Here is a 22,604-nt window from a genome sequence, read left to right on the forward strand (position 1 = left end):
ACCTCTGCTCCATATTTTTATCCAATCCCCTCTTGAAGCTGGCTATGCTTGTAGCTGCCACCACCTCCTGTGGCAGTGAATTCCACATGTTAATCACCCTTTGGATGAAGAAGTACTTCCTTTTATCCATTTTTACATGACTGCTCAGCAATTTCATTGAATGCCCACGAGTTCTTGTATTGTGAGAAAGGGAGAAAAGTACTTCTCTCTCTACCCTCTCCATCCCATGCATAATCTTGTAAACCTCTATCATGTCACCCCGCAGTCGACGTTTCTTCAAGCTAAAGAGCCCCAAGCGTTTTAACCTTTCTTCATAGGCAAAGTGTTCCAAACCTTTAATCATTCTAATTGCCCTTTTCTGCACTTTTTCCAGTGCTATAATATCCTTTTTGAGGTGTGGTGACCACTTCACTGCTTACTCCCAACTCCAAATCATTTATGAACAAGTTAAAGAACATGGGACCCAGTACTGAGCCCTGTGGCACCCCACTGCTTACCGTCCTCCACTGCAAAGACTGCCCATTTATACTCACTCTCTGCTTCCTATTAATTAGCCAGTTTTTGATCCACAAGAGGACCTGTCCTTTTACTCCTTGACTCTCGAGCTTACTAAGGAGGCTTTGATGAGGAACTTTATCAAAAGCTTTCTGGAAGTCAAGGTAAACAACATCTATTGGGTCTCCTTTGTCCACATGTTTGTTCACTCCCTCAAAGAACTGTAACAGGTTAGTGAAGCAAGATCTTCCCTTACAGAACCCATGCTGAGTCTTCCTCAATAACTTGTGTTCATCAATGTGCCTACCCATTCTGTCCTTGATAATGCTTTCTACCAACTTTCCCGGTATTGAAGTCAGACTGACTGGCCTGTAATTTCCTGGAACTCCTCTGGAACCCTTTTAAAAGATGGGGGTGACATTTGCTACCTTCCAGTCCTCAGGAACAGAGGCAGATGTCAATGAAAGATTACATATTTTTGTCAGGAGATCTTTCAGAACTCTTGGATGTATGCCATCTGGACCTGGTGACTTATTAGTTTTTAATTCGTCAATCAGTTGTAAGACCTCCTCTCTTGTCACCTCAATCTGACTCAGGTCTTTCAACACCCCTTCCAAAATTAGTGGTTCTGGAGCAGGCAAACACTTCTCATCTTTCACAGTGAAGACGGAGGCAAAAAATGCATTCAGCTTCTCAGCCATTTCCCTATCCTCCTTCAGTAATCCTTTGATCCCTTTGTCATCCAAGGGCCCCACTGCCTCCCTGGCTGGTTTCCTGCTTCTAATATATTTGAAGAAATTTTTAGTGTTGGTCTTTATGTTTTTTGCAATATGCTCCTCATGGTCCTTTTTTGCCTGCCTGATCACAGTCTTGCATTTGATTTGCCACAGCCTATGTTCCCTTTTATTAATCTCACTTGGACTAGCTTTCCACCATTTAAAGGAGTCCTTCTTACCTTTTACAGCTTCCATTACTTTGTTTGTTAACCATGCAGGCCTTTTCTTATATCTGTTTGTGCCTTTCCTAACTTGTGGTATATATTTTATCTGAGCTTCTAGGATTGTAGTTTTAAATAGCCTCCAAGCTTCCCCAAAGGTTTTGACTGTATTTACCTTTCCTTTCAGTTTCCTCTTCACATGCCTCTCATCTCAGAGAATTTACCCCTTTTAAAGTTAAATGTGGTTGTGTTGGTCTTTTGGGGCAACTTCCTATTTATACAAATGGTGAAATCAATAACATTATGGTCACTGCTCCGAAGCGGTGTGATCACTTTTACATCTCTCATCAAGTCCTGGGTATTACTTAGGATCAAATCCAGGATCGCCCCGCCCCTGGTAGGTTCTGTGACCATCTGCTCCATAGCACAGTCATTGAGAACATCTAGAAACTCAATCTCTTTCTCTCGACCTGAACACATATTGACCCAATCAATCGTCGGGTAGTTAAAATCACCTATTACAACACAGTTTTTGTGTTTAGCCACTATCTTTAATCCTTCCAACATATTATAATAGTCCTCTATCTTTTGATTTGGTGAGTGATAACAAACTCCCATAGCTAAATTTCCTTTTGGGCCCTCTATTTCGACCCAAAGCATTTCTAGAAGGGAATCTAATTCTCTGACCTCAGTCTCACTGGACTGTATACCCTCTCTGACATACAGAGCCACCCTACCTCCAACCCTTCCATCCCTATCCTTCCGATATAACTTATATCCAGGAATCACCACGTCCCACTGATTCTCCTCATTCCACCAAGTTTCTGAAATTTGCACAATGTCTATGTTTTCCCCAAACACTAAACATTCCAACTTACCAATTTTACTTTGAACACTTCTAGCATTTGTATACAAACATCTATAATTTCCCAGGCAAGTTGGGCCCGCCACCTTCCTCGGCTGCCTCAAGACTTTGGCAGATACTCCATACTGTTTGTCACCATCTCAGTGGACAACTCTGATCCATTACCCAGTAGAAAAGTAACAGCTAACCCTTCATCTCTTTGAGATGAGTCCTCTCGAACCAGAGACATTTCATCTCCTGTCGGCTTTCCCCCAAGATCAGTGGGTATTAGCCACAGCATACTGTTGGAGCTCTCTGTCTGGGGCAGTGATGCTCTGTATTCTTGGTGCTTGGGGGGGGGCACAGTGGGAGGCTCCTAGTGTCCTGGCCCCACTGATGAACCTTCTGATGGCACCTGGTTTTTTTGGCCACTGTGTGACACAGAGTGTTGGACTGGATGGGCCATTGGCCTGATCCAACATGGCTTCTCTTATGTTCTTATGCTGTGGGAAAAAATTCATGCTATAGTGAGCAGAAAATGATTTTAAGATAGTTTACCTTGGTTTATTTGGATTCTAACATGGCACTACTCCAAACTTATATGTTAAATTAGGAGTATTTCAGTAAAATTAAGTAATAAGTGCGTCCCATTTTCAGCTCATAGCAAGGACTTAGAATTAAAAGCTCTCCAAGGACACACACACACACACACAATAAAATAAGAGAAGAAATGGTATCTTGGTAAAATAAGAGAAGAAATGTCCTGAGGCATTTCTAGAAGCACTCCTCCCTTTCCCCGCCATCAGCAAAATAAAAAAAGTCTGTCTTGAGCCTGCTAGCTTTACACTGCCCTGATTTTGCAGTGCAGCCCATTTATTTCAGATCTGCAAACTCTTCTGCACTTTCAGAGCATGTACAGAAAAAGGAACATAGCAGAGAAATCTCTCAGAAATACACTTAAGGTAATGCATTCCTTGATCAGGATGGCTGGAATCAATTATGTTCAATGCAGATGCATCAATATATAATGTGCCCACAAATCAATAGTAATAATAATAACAGTGACAATGACAACAATTCTTCAGTTTCACTTGCAAGGGAGAATGGAACTTCCCCGCAAAAGCTGTGAATGCACGTTACACTCTAGATGACGTGCACGTAAGGCCTCAGGCAACTACTCTTGAGACGCTGCATCAACAATACTGAATTGCCATCTTATACGCATCTAATCTTTTAGAAGGTGATCAGGGCCATTTGGGATGTCACGAGCTGTTGCAGGAATCTAAAAATATGTAAACTCAGCAAAGATGCAAGTGCTGTGCTGGCATGGGTACTAATTTGCATGTGAAATATGAAAATCAGGAAATGGATCAAACACTCCCTAGAGTGGTGGTGACCAGTCTTTTTAGAAGGTGCCCCACCAATCAAGCCCAAAGGATAAGGCACGGTGACTCTAGGGCACAGAAAGAAACATGTCCTATAGCAGCTCTTCCCTCTCTCTGGGTGCCTTTGCTTCTTGCCTATGAAGCTCAAGAGCAGGCAGCAGTACACTGCTCAGTAAGGTAGCAGAGATGTGAACTGCAGCGTAGTCCAGCATATGGACCATCCCTCTCACAGATTCCTGCTCTGATTCCCCACCCTGCATCTTGTCTCCTTGCATCTTACAGCCAGAATGCTGCTAATGTCCCAAGATGTGTGTTGTTGTTTTTAATTTAGGAGATTTTTAATGCCAGCTCTCCAAAGGCCTGTTCCAAGGCTGCTTACAAATAAAACCATCAGGAATTATCACTAAAAAGCAGCCATTAAAACAATCCAGGGACAGCATAATAGTATCCATAAAACAAGAATCAAACCCAAAGAAGTCCATAAACAGGTTTAAAAACACCCTTCATTAAAAGCTTTGTTTTAAAAAGAAAAACATTTTGGCCTGGCACCTAGAAGACAGTAAGGTCAAGCACCAGGCAAATTCAAGGTAAAGTGCCACCACAGAAAATGCTTTTTAATAACCTTATCAGAAATGTGCTAGCAACAAATAAATACCCACCCTATCTAACCCTAGTAAAATCCTTTAACATACAAACATCTTTGTTATTCATGCTGTTCTGAAGTTATGAGCAAGTGCTGCCCTCTTCTGGAAATGCTTCTGAAAGTTAGGTTACTGTCTGGCCCAATCCTGAATGCTGCTCTAGCACTGGCCCACCCAAATAGAAAACCACTTTAAAGGAGACCCAATCTGCCCAGCAGAACATTCCTTCCATCCATGCATGCATGCATGAATCCATCCATCCTCTTTTGGAGAAACTGTTTCTGCATATAGTCTCCCCATCCCTTTCTTAAAAATTAAAAAGTGGCAATTATTCCAGTAATGGAACCCACTTCAGGTCAAGCTGAAACCTATGAACACATGAAGCTGCCTTACACTGAATAAGACCATTAGTCCATCAAGATCATTACTGTCTATACTAACTGGCAATAGCTCTTCAGGGGCTCATAAGGGGTATGTATCATTGCCTACTGCCGTTTAACTGCAGATGCCAGAGATCAAGATGCCAGCCTTAAGTATGTCAAGCAACCGCTCCACCACCGCGCCAAGGCCCCTCATCAGTTAACCCATCAGTTAACCACCAAGATATTCTGATTACAGATAATGAGTTACACAGCATTCTAAAACAACAGCACATGCAACAGAAACAAAAGAAAACTTTGTACCTTGTTGGTATTTTTCAGGTATTTATTCAGTCAAATACAGATTAGACAATCTGATTTGGCTACCGAAACAGCCGCACCTGAATAAAAGCTGATATTATTTCACTTTTAGTCCAGCATAGCTAGAAGGCATTTAAACTTAACTGATTGATTCTCTATTATACCCTATGGGAACGGTCCCCATAGGGTATAATGGAGCCAAATAAATTTGGGTTTCCCAAATACTTACCTGAATACCAATCCAATACCAATAATGGTACTTGGAAATATTCAGGAATACTGATATTTTTGGGGTCCAATAGACCTGAATCAAGAAAAAAAATTTTTTTGCACATCCCTACTCAGCACTAACATAAAACTTGTTCTTTTTTTTTAAAAAAAAAAATTACCTTAAAGATAATGGCAATGGGAATGTCTTCTGAGAGTGTGTTGTGCTTCAGGTAGAATCTTCCCTGCTTCACAGTTATGTTAGTTCTGCTCTTCTTCTCATGAGTGGAGCTACACAATTGGTTAAAAAGGGGGGAGGGGGAAAGGATCTGGTAATTTACACTTTTCATACTACAAATCCTTAGATTTGTGTTTGGTGATGGACTAAACAAATAAGGAAATTCTCACCATGACACAAACCTCTCACTCCTGAATACTAACACATTATAGTTTCAACAGGGTTTCCAAAAAATGTACAAAGCAATAGTTTCCGCATCCCTGGGGAGAGCCAGGTATGGCGCTTTCATCAAGTATGAAGAAACCCCTACTTTGTCAGTGGGTAGACCTCTTTCTCTGCCCTACTGAAAGGCTGAAATCATGCTGTTGCTATTCAGGGGCAAGAGGAAAAGGATGCCTTCCTGAATGACAACACTGAACAAATCCTAAAAGGTTTTTCTGCAATATATGTCATATGGCATTGCACTTAGCTTTGGGATGTTATACAAACAGTAAATATTATCTGACAGATCACCAGATCTGCAAACTGCGTTTTCCTTGGAACTTAGAACTAAGTATAATATATCTTTTCAGCAGATACCATAGGGTTTATGAGCCTTATTTTACAATAAATTAAATAAATTGATTGTAGGCTAATTTATTGAAAGCTTTGGTAGATGTACTGTAACATTTATATTGTAAAAATTAGATATTTAGAATAACATTAAACAAGCAGTTGCTTGCATCTAACAAATAATGCATGAATTTCAAAACAAGAAAAAATATGTTTATGCGATATAAAGATGTGGAAAAAGGAAAGGTCCCATGTGCAAGCACCAGTCGTTTCCGACTCTGAGGTGACGTTGTTTTTCACAACGTTTTCACGGCAAACTTTTTACGGGGTGGTTTGCCATTGCCTTCCCCAGTCATTTACACTTTCCCCCCAGCAAGCTGGGTACTCATTTTACCAACCTCGGAAGGATGGAAGGCTGAGTCAACCTTGAGCCACCCTGAGCCTGCTTCGGTGGGGAGGGTGGGATATAAATCAAATCAAATCAATAAAATAAATACCTGAAAACCCAGCTTCCACCAGGGATCAAACTCAGGGCGTGAGCAGAGCTTAGGACTGTAGTACTGCAGATTTAACACTCTGCGTCATGGGGTAGATGTGACATCATAATTCTATTACCTGGTAACAGAAGCACCAACGGTTCCTTTTCTGTCAGCTTCAACAATTATCCTGTTTTTGGATAACTGCTCTTGAATAAGAATTACTTTCTCAACACCTTTGACAATGAAGTAGCCACCTGTTAATTAGAGAAGAGGAAGCCTATATTGACATTTGTCTTACCAGAATCAAAAAAGCATCTTACAACAGTACAGACTTTCAAGGCTAGGCACGCAACTTCTCTTCTGGGTGTCTCCTGCTATCTAAAGTAACACAGACAGCCAACCCCTTGCAAACTCTAGAAATACTTGGGGACCAGACACCAAGAGGACTACAAGATGTGCAGCTTCCTGTTGGTGCGCCTTTGTCCCTGGATGGCAAACTTGCAAAGGCTGTGGGGGTTATATGGAGTGTTATTGAATTTTTTTGTATGTTTTAAATTGGGATTTGTAAGCAACCTTATGCCATAGGGAAAGGCAAGGTATAAATGCTTTAATAAATAAATGTTATTCTTAAAAACTCCCATTTCAGAGTCCATACCTGCCTAACATCAGTGCAATTGTAAACAGCATATGTATATGCTTCTGAGTCCAGTGAAATCCAAGGGCGTAGAAGGTTATAACAGTGTTTAAAACTGCACTGCAAGCAGTGTAAGATTCCACTGAGTTAATGTATGAAGAGAGGTTCCAGTGTACCAAAAAGGACCCAAGTATGTTACAGAAGTAACCTACCTGGATCTAAAGGACATTCATTAAGCTTGCCAAATTCAGCAGGAGTTTTCCCTGTAAGGACACAATTGGAGCTGCGCAGCATTATTGGCATTCTGCAAGAAATCCAAAATAGAATGATTATTTTGGTGAATCACAATGGCACATCTAGTACCATCACTGGATTCTGACAAAGTTCCAGACAGCCATTTTCATTAGTCTCCAGATTAGTCATAACCAATAACTTTCTGCATCTGACTGCATTTCACTATTGTAGTTCTCTCAGACATAGCAAACAGTCAGCTTATGGATTCTGGAGATAAACTAACCAGTTTTGCACAAAGGAGCACTTTCATTTGCCTCAGGTTTTTTTTAGTTTTTCCTGAATCTGCCAGAGTTCTAAAACTTGGAGAGAAAGTAGGTTGCAAAATATTGTTTCTACAGGTGTTACAATATAGTCAAAATAAGTTGGTCTCATCCTTTGAGGTCTGAATTAACAATTCTTGCACCAGCATACTTAGCAGAATTCCAAGACTTCAATAGACCAAGAAGAGTGTTATTCTGTTTAGGATGGCACTGAAAATAGTTATGCATAAGAGTGTCTACCTGTGAGGTGAGGCAGTTATTTTCCCAGAAAGTACTTTCCTGGGGGCACCTTCAGGAGGGGGAATAAATAAATTGGACTACATGAATCCAATCTTCATCAAACTTGGAGGGTAGGTAGAGGAGAGTTATCTAGAGATCCTCTGAGAGTTTAGTGTCTCTAGCTTGCATATGTTCTGTTCCACAGAGTCACAAACCTCACGTTGCCCCTAAATGTTTGTGATGGTTTGTGCTTTGTGAACTGGGTACGTCACTAACTGATCTGAACTGTATTTTTCCAGCTCATTCCCATCCCTAGAAAAGATCTGCATGTGCTACTGAAAATGAATGGAAGATGAACCCCAGCAAAGTCTGGCAGATAGCACCCTTGAAAAATTAGTCTCATGTACCTGCATAGCAAATAACTGATACCACCAATGTGAGAAGTAGCAATAACCCTCACCTGCCAACTGGTAGTGCATTTCGAATAATTCTCTGGCTACCTCGAGTATATTCAATGTCCACTGTAATTGGGGCAGAATAAGTCATATCTCTCAGGCGACACTTAAAAGAGAAAAGCCACACAGTTAAACACTTCATACAGAAGCCTGCAATGCTCAATCAATACTTCCATATTTGTCCCTGTTATCTAATTCGTGCATAAAATTCCAAATAAACTAATTGTTAACTTTTGAAAAATATTTTTAATTCTTCAGACTGTGTCTGAAAAAGCTACTTAGTATCCTACCCGAGACACCATTTTGTGCATGCTTTTAATTTCTGGAGAAAAAACTAGTATTCTTCTTAAGGATAAGGGAGAGTTTTCTTTAAAACATACAGACAAACCTTAGATTCTTAGACATATATTTACTTTAAATATCTACATCTAGAGTTGGTGCTAGATTTGCTACTTTAAATATCTACATCCTGCAGGCCAATTCATCAGAAGCCATGCCCTGCTGTCAGGTGGGCAAGCACCAAAGAGAAAGCCTTTTTTATTACTGTTGTATGTCCCATGGAACTCCCTCCCCATAGAAACTCACCTGGCACTTAGAGCCCCTTAAACACCAAGTGAAAACCTCCTTATTCATTTAGACCTTTCAGAAATCCCTTTTTTTCCTGTGGAATTTTATCAGCTATCCTGTTGTATTTTTAGAAGTAGTTTTAGGAGCCATTCCTATTTTATACAGTTTTTATGCCATACAATCAGGTGTTTAAGATTTTAATTTTAATCCATGTTATTTTTAGAAACTTACATAAAGTTTAATATTGTCTCTCCATTATCTTACTTTACAATTAAGTTTTACTGTCATTTGCCTTTTGCAAGCTGTGTGCAAGATATTTATTTATTTGGAGGCAGCACGTAAATATTGTGAACAAACTGTCACCACATAGCACCCAAGGTGACTTCCACCCACTGTAGTCATTTCCCTGCTTTGGGTGCTCCCACCTTATAAGATTTGGCAGATGGCAATTCAGAAGAGGACCTTCTCAACTGTGGCACAAAAGCTCTAGAACTCGCTCCCCAGGGACATTTGTCTGTCCACCTTTTGTTCCATCTTCCGCCATAAAACGAAGACTTTTTTGTTTGGTTTGGCATTCCCTCAGCAATCCCTCCTTCCTTATCAATGTTTCAATTGCTGTTTTTATGTCCTTGTAAGGATTTTAACACTGCTTTTAATTTGTTTTAAATTATGTGTATCAGTGAGCAGATAAACCATTAAATGCTATTCAGATTCAATTATTTTATTTCTAGAATACAGCAGCATAGAAGAAATACTGCCACTTCACAAATTCTTCCTAGCCCTTTAACAACAGCTCAATATGGAGGTTGTACCAGAACCACTGTTCCCTCTAAGCTGGGTTAGTGTGAGCTAGCTCACAGTTCTTTAGCTTCCAGCTCACACCTTTTTGTCTTAGCTCAGGAAAAATGGTCCGCGAGCAAACTAATGTATGCAGAAGCTCAAAATTTTAATGCCAGTAGCTCACATAGTAGAAATTTTGCTCACAAAACTCCACAACTTGGAGGGAGCATTGATCAGAACTCTGCAAATAGATCAGCATATTAATATTTCTCTTAATTCTAAATAGTTTCCGTTCAGAACACAAAGTTACAGAGCAGAAAGGAGGCTATGGCTTTTTTTATCTGCATGGTTTTGTCAGTCAGTCAGTTTATTATTGTAGTCATTGACCAGAACATGTAAGTCATTTAGAACAACCTTAAAAGTACCTTATAAAAAGTCCCACAAAGAGTCTACGTATTAAGATTTGGTGACTTGAGGGTTATAACAATAAAAAAGAATATAAAAGATTATTATTTAACCCTGTTTTGGTCTACTGATAGCACTGAATGAGAGATACAAAAATGCTCATCTTGCTAATATGTTACTTTACTGTGCCATTACTTATTTTGGGTCTAGGTTTTCCCAACAATAATGGTCATTCATTTACTAATGGACGAAAGGTTAGAAATTCTTTTTAAAAAGAAACTTTATATTCTTCCCAAGTCATCAGATATCATATAAGTTATTTTCTTAATTCAAAATATGTGCGACAAAAAGAGAAGAATGCATTTTGAAAATCAACATATTCTACAAGACTAAAAGTCTCCCTCAGCTTGCTCACTGTGATCGCCTGTAGCAAGAAATGTTAACCCCTTGAGCTGCTGTACAAATGGATTCAATGGTTACAATCTATGCAATACCTCATGAGGAGAAACTGGTCTTGTCACATTAAAGCTTTCTTCAACATCGGGAGTACCCACATAGATATTAAGATATCTGCAACATAAGCATTGCTAGTTTAAGCCCATAAAGGAAACAAACAAGATCACGTAAAAAAAATAAGATACAGTCCAGTTGCTCGATCATGTAATTTTATTGTTTTATTTTATTAAGTTAAACCCCAGTTTTCTTTCCAATGGGACTGAAAGTAGCTTATATTATTCTCCACTCCTCCATTTTATCTTCACAACAACCCTTGGGGTAGGTTCGGCTAAGAAAGTGTGACTGGCCAAAGGTCATTTAGTGGGCTTCCATGGAACAAGTTTGGATTTGAATTGGGGTGTTCCAAATACTAGTACAATACTTTTAATCACCACACTACTCAAGATCAATGCTATCTATATTTCCATTTACAAAAACCAATCAATCTTCAAGCACATATTAAAAAACACCCAAGGGCAAAAAAATAAAAGGTATCTTTCCCTCAACCAGGGCAATGCTCATGAGATTCTAAGAGAAGGAAAAGGACGGTAAGTGGAATCCAGCCTCTCCTTGTGCAGATAAGGATGTCCATGGTAGTTAGACAAGAATAGCCTGTTTCTCTTGTCAGTAAATCCAACAATACCACTTAGGGAAAATGATGAATAGGAATCTGATTTTAAGCAGTCAAACTAAGACAGACTGCAGCCTATAAACTGCATTTCACTGAAATACATAACATCTTTCATCTGCACTCATCCTTGGCTTTCCACTACATCACTGCACTGCAACTGAACTGACCATTAACATTACATACCATCTTGTACAATATAAAGGCAATACCAAGAAAGTAAAGTTCAAACATTGGGCATTCCCCACCCTACTCTCTCTACAGATCAAATGCAGTCTTACTTTAAGTACCACATTGGGTCAGCATCACTTGTGATCTTCTCATTGGCTTTCATAATTTTCTTTATCTAGAAATAAAAGAAGTCAAGACAACACAATGTCGCAGGACAAAAGATTTATTACGTATTTTATTATTTCTATTAAAAAAAGACTTACCTCTACATTGATGAAATAATTGAATGAATCTATATGCTGCTTTACAAGTCCTTTCACCTACAATAACCACAACATAAGATTATCTCTGGTAAAAACAAACTCCATGAATAGTGTTCAAATCAGTAGACAGATATCATTTAATTAGCACCTGAACAGAAAAACTTTCCACTCAAGCGGTTTCTGCTTTATTACCTAACATATTACTTTGACTTTCCACCACATCAACAAATTGCCAGTTCATGGCACAAGCCCAGAATACAGCAATACCTGACAAATGTTAAGAATGATAAGTGAAAATGGAGACTAGTAATTCCTCCCTTTTATTTGACATATCTGTTAAGACTACACCATGTATGTTTATTATTTGGGTGTCTCATATCCTCTACACATACAGAAAAATATGAACAAAACAAACTTGGAGATCACATACTGATAAAAGTTTTCAGGGAGGCAAAATTAGACCTATGTACACTTGGTGTCAAAGCCAGGTTTTCTGATGAACCATGCATCAATGGAATTTAACTGCTGCTTGCAGCAACATTTGAATGCTGCCTTCACGTTTCAAATTAGTATTTGCAGGTAGCATAAGAACCAAAAACACATCCTTCAGATACTATGTTAGCAGGATTTCTTATTGATACTCCAGTGAGACTATTTCAATTTCAAGGGACACCCTTATTAGCAACTGTGGATATATGCAAGTAGACAAACCTTCAGAAATGCTGGCAGTAGCCTCCATTTTTCCTGAAAAAAAAATAAAGAATATATTATAATAAATTTTCAGAAGATAGGGAAAAACTTACTAGGGAAGGTAAACAATCAGTAAGTAATTCACATGCATACGCACACAGCAGCTTTCGCTGTAGAATATTCTCAAATCATCAAGAGAAAACTTTAAAACCAATGGATCTAACCAGAGAAGAGAACGAAGATCCACGAGCATAACAGTTTGAATGTACATAAACATCAATGTGCTATAGCTTCAGAATTTTTGGTATACATTTATGTGTAAGATACTGCTTAAGCTAGTTTTTAAGTATTGCCCTCAACAGAGTAGATCAGAAAAATAGATTTTCTTAGTCAGCAGGAAGACATATTAAATAGTTAGAGTATCACACTAGGATCAGGGAAACCCAGGTTCAAATCCCAATCTGTCACAGAAGCTCACTGGGCAATGTTAGGACAATCATTCTGTCAGCCCAACAGCATGGTTATTGTGAGGATAAAATGGGGGCGAGGAGAACAATGTTTTAAGTTGCCTTGTTTCTGCACAGAGGAGAAAAACAGGGGATGAATGTATAAATAAATAAATATTAAGGTCTGGGGCTTAGAAGTTTAATACACAATGGTTTCTTACTAGAAAGACTGTTCTACACCACTTACTATGGTGAGAGGTTCATGTACTGGAAGCAGTAGGGTTTCAATATTCATTTATTTCATAGTAGAAACACTTCCATACAAGTGGAAATGAATGACTATTGCTGACTATTTATAGAATTCCTTCATTCTGGAAAAAACACAGTTACTCCTAGCCAACAGATCACAGCATTAGGAGCCGGGGCAATAGCTACTGATCAAGTTGAAGTTGTTAGGGTTTTGAAGGAGGCAAAAAAAAACAGACTAGGATAGGTCCAGATTAAAATCCCTGCTCAGCCAAGAAACTCACCAGGTGACCTCAGGCTAGCTAGTCCTTCTAGGCTTACTACACCACATAGAGATGTGGTACAGATGTATGCCACCCTAAGTCCTTTGAAGGAAGGGAGAAATAAAAATCGGAGGAGAGGGACTCCTAGGATATAAGATATGGGAACCAGGGTTGCCAACACCAAGTTGAAACATTCCCAAAGATCTGGAATCAGAGCCTGAGGATGGCACAGTTTGGGGAGAGATGGGAGCTCAACAGGAATTAGATGCTGTTGAATCGGCCCTCCAAAACTGCCATGTTCTCCAGGTGAACTGATCTTTATAGTCTGGAAATCAGCTGTAATTCTGGGATAACTCCAGGCAGACTGGCAACCCTATGGATCTGGTATATAGAGGAGAGGAAACAAGAGAGTCTCCTAGTAGCACAGAATGGAGGTAGATAATGAAAATTCAAGGAGCCAACATTGGCTAGAACTGGTGGCTAAAGAGCAGAACCCTAGTCACTGGAGACAGATAACATAAAATGAAGCTGTTTCGCCAGGCCTTTGGTTGAGGTTGCAGGTACCAAATTCTATTGGCTTCCCCGGCTCTACCCCGCCTGGTTATTATACTCTTAGTGTTATCATCTGTGCCATGGGTGTGGTTTGGTCCCACCTATTAATATCCCAGCCTCTAAACTTGTAGGTAGTATAAGCCAGGCAGCTGGGGATCTTGTTGGACTGCCATTATTCAGATACCAATTGGCTCAGGTTTTATGGGGATTGTCTGACTGTTTTATTGTTTTGCTGTGACCTGCCTTGAGCTTGCTTGAAGGAAGAGAGGAGTATAGATCACATGAAATCAAATAAATAAAAACAACTAATACCCCTACAGGTCACCAAGCCGAGCAGAAAACAGCCTGTCACTGGATTCATCTCTTTGCCTTGATATCCTGAGGAGGCTACAGCCTTAGAGCTTCTGTTCAAATCTTGAGTCCCAGAAATCCGACCAAGGGTAGGGAAGTCAGCTCAGCTGAGTCTCACTACAAATGCAGGTGGCAGTACTTTGGTAAGTTGGGGTGGCTACTATGACTTGTTACCAGTGGTCATTTTGTAGAAAAATAGGTAGTGGAGCTCATCCAGGGATTGTTATGCAGCTGCACCTACTATTCAATGCACAAGGTGGGAAGGAGGTGGAAGTCTCAGAAAGGTTCAGGAGCTGTGCTCCTGCTGAATCCAAGGCCTGCTTCTAACCATTATTACTGAAAACTTGAAATGCCAGTTTAAAGACCATCAAATGCGCAGATTCTCCTACTCCACCCTCGCCAGAAAACAGCTTGCCCTTTGGACCTGACTCCCCTAGGGTTGCCAGGTCTGTGTTGAAAAATACCTGGAGATTTTTGGGGTGGATTTGGGAGAAGGTGGGGTTTGGAGAGGGGAGGGGTCTCAGCAGGTACAATGCCATAGACATAGGAGTCCACTGTGGGGAGGGATGGTGGCTCAGTGGTAGAGAATCTGCTTGGTAAGCAGGTTCAATCCCTGGCATCTTCAACTAAAAAGGGTCCAGGAAAATAGGCATGAAAAAACCTCAGCTTGAGACCCTAGAGAGCCACTGCCAGGCTGAGTAGACAATACTGACTCTGACGGACCAAGGGTCTGATTCAGTATAAGGCAGCTTCATATGTTCATATATGTTCATATTTTCAAAGCAGCCATTTTCTCCAGGGGAGCTTAATCTCTGCCAGCCGGAGATCAGTTGTAAAACAGGTAGATCTCCAAGCCCCACCTGGAGGCTGGCAACTCTAGGCTCCCACCCTGAAATTTCACTCCAGGAGACCGTGAGAGGACGACTAACGCTCTGAAACTGGAGGCCCCACAATCTGCCCCTTTAAATTGCCGCCTGAAGTCGAAGAAAGCGCGCTCCCAAGGGAGCAACCTAGGCCGAGAACGAGGAAAGGGACTCTACGCATGTGTCATGAGACTTGGTGTGGGAGGTCTCAAACCCCAGGAAAAACATAACTCTGTGCGCGTGCGCATAAGAAAGCACGCTTTAGGAATATTCTGTTGGTTCCTTCAGCCCAAATAGAAAATAACGTAAAAAGGCGGAAGCGTCCCCAGTGTCTCTTCACGCCGCATCTTATTATTATCCACGCCGCCTTCACTCACCTCCACTGTGTTTACGGGAGCCGCCAGTTGCTCAGGCGTTGAAACTCCCAGCTCCACCGCCAGCGCGTCCATAGCAGCTGGCGAGCCGGTGGCCGCAGTACGCTTGCGTTGCTGAAACGTGCCCCCCCCCCGCCGCAACTAGCAGGTTACACAAAGGTTCCGGTACGTTTTTAGGTTCCTTTTCGATGTTGTGCTACTTGGTTAGGGCGAGAGTTCAAGTGTTTGATAAAAATTCTAGAATCTTTCTTTCCTTTGTAGAGTGCCTCGAACTCTACAAGGTTATTTTCTTGTCTCAAGAAAGAGCTGGGGAAGGTTTTTAAATACTTTCCAACTGTTGCAAAATGCTCTGGATACAAAGACCAGAAATAAAACTTGAGGACAATGACGCTGAAAACAGTAGATGTTAATGTAATTATCTTCAGTTATTGCTCTGGATCAAAATACCTTTTAAACAGCAAGTAGTATTATGTATGTAGTATCTCTTGTGTTTTCTTTTTTGAAAACCTCTCTCTCTCTCTCTATATATATATATATATATGCCAAGAATTTAGCGTACCCTGCTCTTCTGCAGCCTCTGTATTAACAGCTGCCTAATGGCCAAAAACTTAACATGTGAATAATTTTCCATCACTATATTTCCATGCCAGGAATCGTGGAGATACTCAAATGCTTTTTCCCTCCTCCAGCAATAAATTTGCACTGTGAATGTGCCTGTGCAGGTCTGTAATTGGAGAAGGGGAAAAGTTGAGTATCTTCTCCTTCACTTTGTATCTTGTAGTGAGCTCAGATTCACAAAAGCTCATGCTGTAATAAATGTTGTAGACTTTATTTAAGGTGCCTGTCTTGCTTCTCCAAAAGGATGATCCATGCTGTCTGATCTCAGTACGAGACTGAAGTTGGTTCCCATTTCCTTATTCATGACACATCCATGAATTCAGCCAAAGAACATTAAGAAGAGTTTACACGCTCTGAATGCCAAAATAAGGTTTGGACCACCATAAATCATACATCTTCACATTCAGGGGACCCTTCCCTTCAAGGGGACATATGGTGCTTCCTGGTCCAAAGCACAGTTCTCATGCCAGCTGCTCCAAAGTGGGATGCCCCAGGACAATCACACAGGTGTACACTGAGGCCAGGCTGCACCCCAAAACAACCTCTGGACCACTCCAAACGATACATCCCCACACTCCAGAGACTGTCCCCTGCAAGAAGACATACAGTGGTGCCCAGTCCAAATACTGGTTCCAGCACCACAAACTTCTATTTGGACTGCCACCAAGAGGCCTGTATTTCAAAGGAGATTTGAATAAGGAACCGGAACAACTGCATGCCCTCCACACGCAACAATAAGATTTGGATCCCCCCTTGATTTACACCCCAACTTTCAATAGACTCTCCCATTCCAGGGCACATATGGCGTTTTGGGTCCAAAGTGTGGTTCTTGTGAACAAAACAGTATGAAACATATACAGTCAATACATCTAATGTGGATTTTAGCTTTTATGTCTGTAGATATATTATTCCCAATCATAAGTGTCTTTCTCCTTCAACAGTGCCTGGTCTGATGGTGGCTCCTTTGGTAGTAGATTTCTGCTGTTGACACCAAGGTATGCCAAAGCCAACTCAAGTTAGCATAAACCCTTGTTCTACACATCTGAGGAGTGCAGGAACTTTTCTGAGAAGTGACCCTTGAAAGGCCCAAGGAGCAGTGAGCTAGTAAGAAGAACATAGAAGAGGATCCAGGTCTAAACTGTTATGTTTTAGGATAAAAAGAATATCTTTATGTGCCCCCTAGTCACTGGGGTGCCCCTCATGCCCTGGAAGCTCACCAGATAACTAAGTAAAAATCCACATTAGATGAATTGCCTTTATATGTTTGATACTATTTTGTTCACATTGATAGGTGAGGCAATGTCACAAATATTTTTAAAAACCCAAATAGCTTTTTAAGTGGCTGCCGGTTTAGCTCAGAACAGTAAATCACGTAACACAATTATGATTGACAGCCTGGACCTAGTATACCTAAAGCAATGCAAACTCTGAATCTTGGTGGCTATACTATGACATTTTAGTATGAGAAGCCATATTGAGACCACACACCATTTCAAGCATATTAGTTCTCGAGGCACCTCACTTTTTAGAAATTAGCTCAAGAACAAGGCTTTGGACCAGGAAACATCATATGTCTTGTTGAAGGGAGAGTCCCCTGAAAGTGGGGAAGAATTATGTGCGGTGGTCCAAACCTTATTTTGGGGTTCAGGACCTATAAACTTTCCTCAATATTTTTTGGCTGCATTCTTAAGTCACAAATAAAGTGGGAACTGGGAAACAACTTCATCCTCTAACCAAAACACCACCTTTCAGTTTTTCTTTGTTTTTGAGCCCCAAGTAGAGCACCAAAACCATGGGACACCAAGGTGCAGAGGGCAAGCAGTCAAACCAATTCCTTATTCAGATCTTCTCTGGGATACAGGCTTTTTGTTGTACTCCCAATAGAAACTTGTGGTGCCAGAACCAGTGTTTGGACTGGGCATCACTGGTTGTCTTCTTGCAGGGGACAGTCTCCAGAGTATGAAGATGTGTCATTTTGGATCATCCAAAGATTGCTTTGGGGTGTAGCCTGACCCCAGTGTCTGCCTATGTGATTTTTTGGGGTCACCTGGCTTTGAAGCAGCTGGCAAAAGAACCATGGTTTGGATTGGGAAATGGCATATGTTTTGTACAAAGGGGTACTCTGCAGAACATGGAGGTGTATGAATGTGGTCCAAACCTTATTTTGGGGTGCAGAGGGCAAACAGTCAAACCAGTTCCTAATTCAAATCTCCTTTGGAATACAGGTGTCTTAGTGGTACTCCAAATAGAAGCTTGTGGCGCCAGAACCAGTGTTTGGACTGGGCACCACTGTATGTCTTCTTGTAGAAGACAATCTCCAGAGCACAAGGATGTGTCATTTGGGGTGGTCCAAAGATTGCTTGGGGTGCAGCCAGGCCCGAGTGTCTTCGTTTGTGATTGTTCTGGAGGCACCCAGCTTTGGAGCAGGTGGCATGAGAACCACTCTTTGCACCAGGAAACAGAACATGTCTCCTCAAAGGGGAGAGTCCCCTGAATGTGAGAGTGTATCATATATGGTATTCCAGACCTTATTTTGGGGTTCAGATCTTTCAAACTCTCCTCAGTGGTTGAATTCATGAATAAATCGTGAATAAGGAACCAACTTCAGCCTCCTCATCTGGTACAAGGTTTTCTTTGTAACCTTGGTCTATTTCTCACAATATAGCCACCAAGTGGTAAGTACTTGAAATTGCTTCCACACATAGAAGACCTTTTCATATTTGTTACGGTGTCACCTGGTGGCAGTTTGGATACACGCCATGTGTTGATAAGCCTATATTCATGACAAACAGGAATATATTATTAGTATCTCATCAGGTGGTGCAGAGACCATTTGTGGACAAGTACAGTCACCATATAGGGTCCAGTTAAGATTTGTTAAAAAGAGTCTTCCCTTGCAGAAGTTGAAACAAATACTGCTATTATTGAAGGTAATAGGCAAGTTTTGCCTTTGTATTAGATTAGAGATTCCAGTCCCACAAAATCTTTGCATGATTGGCCCATTGACTGATATTTTTAAAAGAAAGCTTTTGCATTCAGTTCCAGAACTAAATTATGATCTGGCTACCCAAGTATCAGTACAATCATGAGGTTCTTCATTTGTAGCATTCACGCATTTGCTGTGTTTTTTATTTCTATTATAGTTGTTGCTACAGTATTTCCTAGAAACCTATTGTTCAGGAGTTTTTTTTGGATTAACAAACATACGTTTTGTACAAAGCTTGCATGTAAAGTGCTGTCAAGCTGCAGCCAATTTATGGCAACCGCAGCAAAGGGCTTCTAATGAAAGTAAGAAGCAGAGATGGTTTGCCATTGCTTTCCTCTACAGAGGCTTCTGTAGTGATCTCACATCCAATAGTGACCCTGCTTAGCTTTCAAGAATAGACAAAATCAGGCTATACAATGATGCCTTCTCTCCTGTACTAAGCTTATGCTATCAAAATTGATAGTAGGGAAAGGAGGGATTATACTCTTCAATAGAAATAAGACCATTTTGTTTTTTGCAATTTCTATTCTACACCCAAACATTTTGCCTAACAACTGCCAGATCTGGTCAATTGCAAAAGTGGACTGTGCATACCTCTACAGTACAGTACTTCAAACTGAATTAGGAATCTACAAGGGCATCCATTTAACTTTAATATGATATATGAAGAGGGGCAGGGATGATATATGAACTACTGATGTGATACACTAGTAATCTTAAAATTAACCCAGAAACCCTGTGGCTAACTTCATTCAAAATACTGTTGGATTTATGATCCTATATATTTGTGATGCCTCAGATGTTACATGGAATAAAAACACAAGATTTCTGACATTTTCTACTGGCCTCATGTTGTAGTTGTTTGGTAGCCGTAGGTTGTTTGCCTCCATGCTGAAATGGCACTCAAATCCAAATGATGCATACTTTCGAATCAGTTTACACAGCATTTCTGCTATGGGTATAAATCCTCTTGATCTCAGCAGAGGTCTTCTGATTATAACAAGCTACCAGTTGCCTATTGAGTATTGTGGTCGGAAATTCAAAGGCATTAACATTATGCTCATAATTGTTCAGAAGTTCATATTAGAATTCATAGTATGCGTTCTAGTAATTCTGTATCCCAGAATCTGGAGCAGTTGCATTCCAGTATTACTAATGACTCTCCCTCAAACCCAATCTGGTCAGACAGTTTTGTATACATTTTATACAAAAACAGTTTTTTACTTTGATCGCTTCTCTGCATTTATTTTGGTCTATAAAAATTGTACAGAGTATCATCTTGATATACACTGAAGGACAAACTTACCTGTGCCACATGACCTGGAGTGGATTTTTTAAATTGTTCAAAATGTCTTTCGACAGCCAGTAAACAGCCTCCATTAGCACAGAAGAGGTTTAAATTATATGGCCTATATAACAAACAAACACCACTAGTCAACTTTGGATCTGTAAATTTAACTGCTGTATACACGGTTAATATCAGAATGCCAATAGCTTATTTTGTGTTTGTGGAGAGCTGAACTGGATTTAGGCAACAACTAAACTGTGATTAATCTGCAGTATCTGCACCAAAAATGTCCAAGAGTCAATACATCTGTATGTTCTGTTTTTATATTAGTAATTTAAATGAAAGCCAAACTCCCAGCACTATTTTTTATCACAAAACAGAATTTATTAATATACCAAATATTAACTCAAACCATCTACAAAGCTATTACATACAATGTTTTGTTTTTATTATCCAAATGAAGAAAAATTGAGGGTAAACTTGTCTGGACAATTTTAACAATTAATGTATAAGAGTGATGTCAGTTAATTTGGACATCCAGGAAGCTGCAAACACTACAAGACAGGAAAAGATTGCTGAATGGACATGCCATGCTATATAAAATTCCCTTTCCAAGTTAACAGGTACAAATCACCAAACAAAGCTTGTTTTCTCTTAATCAGCTGCACAGTTATTTTTCTAACAGATGTTACATTTTCCCAAATAGTTCGGAAACTTGTAGAGAGAGGTGCTCCTATTTTTTCCTGGTTTTTGTTTCACATGTGCAGTGATTAAGAAAACAAATATATTACACACACTACCAATTTTTTTTTGTAAAGGTTTAACATAAACAGGCATATTGAGGCCCCAAATATTGTTTTTTTAAATTATTTCCCCCTCAGAATTTAAGTAGCATTCTTTTGCTTTTCAAACATATTTGCTTTTAAATACAAATCATTTATGTACCAGAAATCTTATAATTCTATTAATAATTTCTTTAGCACACTTGTTATTACCATAGTTCTCTTAAGTCAAGAGTTTTTCAGAATTGAGTTAGCTCTACAGAAGGGTGAAAAATAAAACTGAACCTTCTTGCAAGTATAATACAATAGCCACATCTAGGCCAAAATGTTACGACAAGAGTTGCTTGTGTAACTTATAGATGGTGACTGCTAGAATTTAATTTGTTCAGCTAACAATCAAATATACATCTGTCAAAAGAATTTTACTTTTGTGCAACTTCATGAGATAATCAATACTCACAGAAAGAAATTCTGCCCCCTCCCCCCCAGGAAACCAGCCCCAGTATCAGATAACCAAATAAACATTATTTTCTTTATAGAGTACATATATAGTTCTTTTATAGGGTTCCCAACCCCCAGATCCCAGCAGGGTTTCCCCTGTTTTGCAGGACTTCAATCTGTTGCTGGTGAACTGCCTGGCAGGGGAAGCCCCACTCCTGAACAGGGACGTCACTGGGTGGCATTCCCAACATGACATCACCTGGAAGTGAGGTCATTGCATTGCCGCTGTTGAGGGGGTGATGCTATAGTTTTTGGGCAAGTTCTATAGGTTTGAAGGCAAAAAACCCCATCATAATTTGCCCCACAACAAGAGCATCAACCCCCCCACACACACATTTCCAGGTGACATCATTGTACCATGTGAGGACAGGTAGGAGCTGGCAACCCTATTCTGTTAAAGGAAAATAAGGCATAGTTGCCTATAAAAAACCCACAGTGTTCTGAATGCTGAGGTCCTTTAAGTTTGCTGAGGTCCTTTAAGTTTGTCATAGGTGTTACGGCAAGTAAGTAGTACATTATTCCCAAATGGGCAAAGGTTAATTCTTAGCAAAAACATACTGTAGGAATATGAACTATCAACAGGGAGTGTTCAGAGGTATGCACCTACTGCAATTGGACATGTCAAAACTTTAGCATTTGCTAACCGACTCACAGTGAGCCAATACTTCCCAGAAGTAATTTTTAAAAAGTTATTATTCTGGTATAAATTGGAGGTTTATACACCCAATATACTGCAGCCCTTCTACATTTAGTAATTTGACATATGCAAAAATAGTTTATATATAAATATTGCAGTCAATCAAGTTATCAACATCAGAATGTTCCCACCAACTAGCATAACAATTATATATTCAATACCCTTCTAGAGGCAAAACCAGGTCAATGAGTTCTTTACCACAAAATTGTTTGGGATGTGGCCATCGTAAAGACTAAGATTGGGCAACAATTGGCAGAACAGACCTTGGGCCTTACGGAATTGTCTCCTCGCCACCCTATTTGCCAATCCAGAAATGAA

General features: G+C 40.1%; 1 protein-coding gene across 1 annotated transcript in view; it reads right to left on the reverse strand.

Moving 5' to 3' along the window:
• Nucleotides 1-15,524, reverse strand: part of POLR3B (RNA polymerase III subunit B) — a 92,790-nt gene extending 77,266 nt beyond the window's left edge. The window contains exons 1-9 of the mRNA XM_060245573.1: nt 15,418-15,524; nt 12,341-12,373; nt 11,630-11,686; nt 11,477-11,541; nt 10,567-10,642; nt 8,326-8,426; nt 7,305-7,396; nt 6,595-6,712; nt 5,372-5,480 (exon numbers count right to left, since the gene is read on the reverse strand). Of these exons, the coding sequence (XP_060101556.1) occupies nt 5,372-5,480; nt 6,595-6,712; nt 7,305-7,396; nt 8,326-8,426; nt 10,567-10,642; nt 11,477-11,541; nt 11,630-11,686; nt 12,341-12,373; nt 15,418-15,489 (723 nt within the window). The 5' untranslated portion in view covers nt 15,490-15,524. The remainder of the gene's footprint in view (nt 1-5,371; nt 5,481-6,594; nt 6,713-7,304; nt 7,397-8,325; nt 8,427-10,566; nt 10,643-11,476; nt 11,542-11,629; nt 11,687-12,340; nt 12,374-15,417) is intronic.
• Between the last annotated feature and the right edge of the window lie 7,080 nt (nt 15,525-22,604).

This window comes from Heteronotia binoei, chromosome 8 (assembly GCF_032191835.1).
Source record: "Heteronotia binoei isolate CCM8104 ecotype False Entrance Well chromosome 8, APGP_CSIRO_Hbin_v1, whole genome shotgun sequence".
Lineage (NCBI taxonomy): Eukaryota > Metazoa > Chordata > Lepidosauria > Squamata > Gekkonidae > Heteronotia > Heteronotia binoei.